This window comes from Frankliniella occidentalis, unplaced genomic scaffold (assembly GCF_000697945.3).
Source record: "Frankliniella occidentalis isolate FOCC.00 unplaced genomic scaffold, Focc_3.1 Scaffold32, whole genome shotgun sequence".
Classification (NCBI taxonomy): Eukaryota; Metazoa; Arthropoda; class Insecta; order Thysanoptera; family Thripidae; genus Frankliniella; species Frankliniella occidentalis.
The window spans coordinates 626715-629950 of NW_026267162.1; the positions used below are offsets into that span (position 1 = coordinate 626715).

The 3236-nt window shown below is 52.5% G+C and overlaps 2 protein-coding genes across 2 annotated transcripts in view; one reads left to right on the forward strand and one right to left on the reverse strand.

Annotated features, from left to right (window-relative positions):
* LOC113218021 (protein takeout-like) overlaps positions 1 to 3236 on the reverse strand; it is a 244964-nt gene that overhangs the window by 87574 nt on the left and 154154 nt on the right. The gene's annotated exons all lie outside the window — the stretch shown is intronic.
* The window catches only part of LOC113217995 (endoplasmic reticulum mannosyl-oligosaccharide 1,2-alpha-mannosidase), a 15685-nt gene continuing 14511 nt past the window's right edge, over positions 2063 to 3236 (forward strand). Inside the window, exons 1-3 of the mRNA XM_026438112.2 lie at positions 2063 to 2585; positions 2785 to 2982; positions 3058 to 3195. Of these exons, the coding sequence (XP_026293897.1) occupies positions 2454 to 2585; positions 2785 to 2982; positions 3058 to 3195 (468 nt within the window). The 5' untranslated portion in view covers positions 2063 to 2453. The remainder of the gene's footprint in view (positions 2586 to 2784; positions 2983 to 3057; positions 3196 to 3236) is intronic.

A 3236-nucleotide genomic window follows, 5' to 3' on the forward strand; every position in this document is an offset into this window, starting at 1 on the left:
GCCCCGCAACGCCCCGCCCCGCCCCGCCACGCCCCATCTCGCCCGCCGCACTCCACCACCTCTCGCCCCCTGGCGCCTCGAACAGCTGTTTGGTGCCTCGCGACCGCAGAGATCGGCGCCCTGTCGGCGCCCCTGGCCCGGCCCACGGAGGCCCGGCCCCGGGGCGGGACGCCTCCGGCCAGTGGAGAGGGTTATTCTGCAGAACAACGTTGCTGCCGCTGTCGAGGACACTCATGGCTGTTTACCTCTCGCTGCTATGCCGACACGTGCACGCGCGCGCTCGCCGGAAAAAACAAAATTGGAACCGATGTTTGTCTAACAGCTTATAGGCGTTCGCATCACCGGCTCCCCCCCTCCCCCTCCCTCCTCGGGGACCCCACGCGCCGCGTCCTATGCATGCCCCACACTCGCAAGACATCCATGCAAAACGGCCCCAGAGGCGCCAAGTGGTTCCACGTGAACGCGCTGTAATGCAGCGCCAGAGTAGGCCTACTATAAAGTCTGGCTGTATGCCTCGGTCACTCACCTATATGGCGTCACTTCATTATTTTATGAATAAAAAGTAATTGTACAGGGGAGAAATGAATACAGGGGCAATAACGGAGTAAACTTTGCTCTATGTATCGTACAAACACGCACGAGCACCGTTCGTACATTTCAAAGAGCAAAGAATGAACACAAGCACAAGCCATTCGATACTTCGAGGTACGGTGGAGGGTGGTGGGGCCTCACTTGCCCCGTCTCTCCTGAAAGAAGTAGAAACAGCCACAGGGTTGCGTCCTGGTCTAAATCAAGCAAATGGTGGGGAAACAAACGGCAAAAACCAATATCCTTTTCAGATAAGACCCAGCGACCTCCAATCATCCAGGAGCGTCCTTTCAAGTCGACCCCCTTTTATCCTGCGCAGCGTGTATGGGCTTTGAGCCTCCAAGGCTGGTGTGTGCGCGCGCGCGCGCGCGCGCGTGGTATGTGTGCGTGGCATGTGTGTGGGAGTGTCACGAATGTGAGACAGGTACAGGAAAGGGAAGGGGTCTCCAGACGGATAGGTAAGAGCGGAAAATTAGTCCGGCCGGCTTAGTCTCCGCCTCGGCCTCCCTTGGGCACTATCAGCTGTGATTGGCGCCGGGGGGACCCGTCGGGACGGGAATGCGTTGGGCTGGGAGGCCCTGCGGCCCCGGCCCCGAGTGTCCTCTCGTGTACAGCCAGCCTGGTTCTGGAACAGTCGAGCCCGCCAGGGATTATATGGTCCGGACACGCTGGCTTTGACTATATGGCTCCCGAGCCAAACGGGCGCGACCACCGCGAGGATTACTTCTGCGACCTCCGCCGACGGTCGTTCGACGTGTAACCAAGAGCGGGACGGGCTCGAATGTCCGAAATGCCCTTCTGGGGGCGTCATCGCGATGCACGATTCGCTTGCGTTGACTCGACAGGAAGGACATTTCTTACCGGGGAGGCTTATTGTGAAAGGCAGAACGTAAAACAACGAATCGTACAAAACATGCACACCCTGACTGAGTAACCATCGTGAGGACGGGAGGGCCACGCGGCCACGCGATCGTCGACGCTCTGGAAGGTCACGAGGAGGCTGATCATGGCCGGAACCCCAGCCCGTTGCGTCGGCCGTGGCCGTGAGCGACGCGAGCCTTGGGCAGCATCACCAAGCAGCACCAGCAGCACCAGCAGCACCAGCCCCAACGTCGGCTCCCAGCCGCCGCCTCTCCCCCAGAGAGCCCTGGAGCCCTGGGGCTCGGCGGGGCCGTTGATAGGGAAATCCTGTGTTAGGCTCCCATGATGTCCCTTCGTCCCATGCCAGTCCCCGCGACCATTGCGTCAGAGGCAGTTGGCTGATTAGCTTGTACCCTCTGTTAGCTGTTTTTTATTTACTTCAGAGGGTGAAGGGTCATGGGATGGTACTTTGGACAATGTGCACCCCCCCCCCTCTCTCTTTTATCGTCTTTAAGTTCAAATACCTACTGTTCAAGTGGAAATCCTTATCTGATGATCAGATGTTTTGCGAGTGGACTTTGGTTTTTGTTTCTTTCTCAATTTCAGCGGGAAACATCCTACTATCCTACTCTTGCATTGAGCCCAAACTGCCACGGCTCCAGTTTGTTGGTTTCCGAAGGTCATTTCCGCCGGCCTGTTTAAATTCCACCGCGAAATTCAGCGCCACATCACGACCTGCAAGCGAGGCTACTGGCTACTGTCAAAATGGCGACCGTAAGGGGGATGAAGTAAATCTCCCTAGATTGTTGTGATTAACGCCTAAAGTACTTACCTGTTCATCGCAATGATAGTGATGAGCCAAGAATCATTGACAAGAATTGTTGTGCACACCATAAGTATATGGATGTTCCCCTTGTCTCACTAATCTGTCATCTCCCGGTGTGTGAGCTAACCTTATCTCAAGTGGCTGCAAAACTTTGGTTGTTTAAGTGGTTGTGCTCAAAATGTCGGGTTTCCAGTCGAAGAGAGAAGGTTATAACTTTGTTCCTGACTTTGTTGAATTGAACGTGGATCACAGTTTACACGATGATTCCGTAGATTCTTTTTCTGTCTTCCGTCGCCGCTCTGTGTGGAGGGTAAGATAACAAATATTTGTTTTGACAGGCCTTGCCTTTCTGTTTTCCATTTACTTACCCCTATGAACGACTGCAGTTTCTTGAGCACTTAACTAACTAATATAGTATATCCAGTGCCTCAGTACTCAATGTCATGCATTATTATAATTCTGCTTTTCCTTCATTTGATTTTGATCTGTCCCGATGTTTTATTTTTCAGTGGTGGAATCAATTTTCCCGATTTCAGAAGAGTTTAGTGTACTTATTACTAGTTTTAGTAGGTTTGTTGTACCTCTATTGGCTATCAACCCAGTATGTACGACCTAATCCATACATAGATACTCAGCTGTCTGCAAGCCAGAGACAAGCACCTACAGAACACCAACCAATTAGTAATGAAGTAGTTATTGACAATAAGGTAGATATTGCAGTATAATCCCTAATTCTTTTGGCTTGTTTGCTCCTATACTAATTCATTTAAACCTTACTGCAGCCTCACGACAGCTCTAAAGGTGATGAAGCAGTCCTTGAAGACGCCGCAGAGGGTGCAGCAGCGCCTGAAGAAGAGGCTGTGGGGCCGCCTGGAGGTCATTTGGTCAATGTTGGAGAGCAGCCAGGAACTGTAAAACCGGTATATAATTAGTTTTTTATTCTTACTTTACATAACTTAAC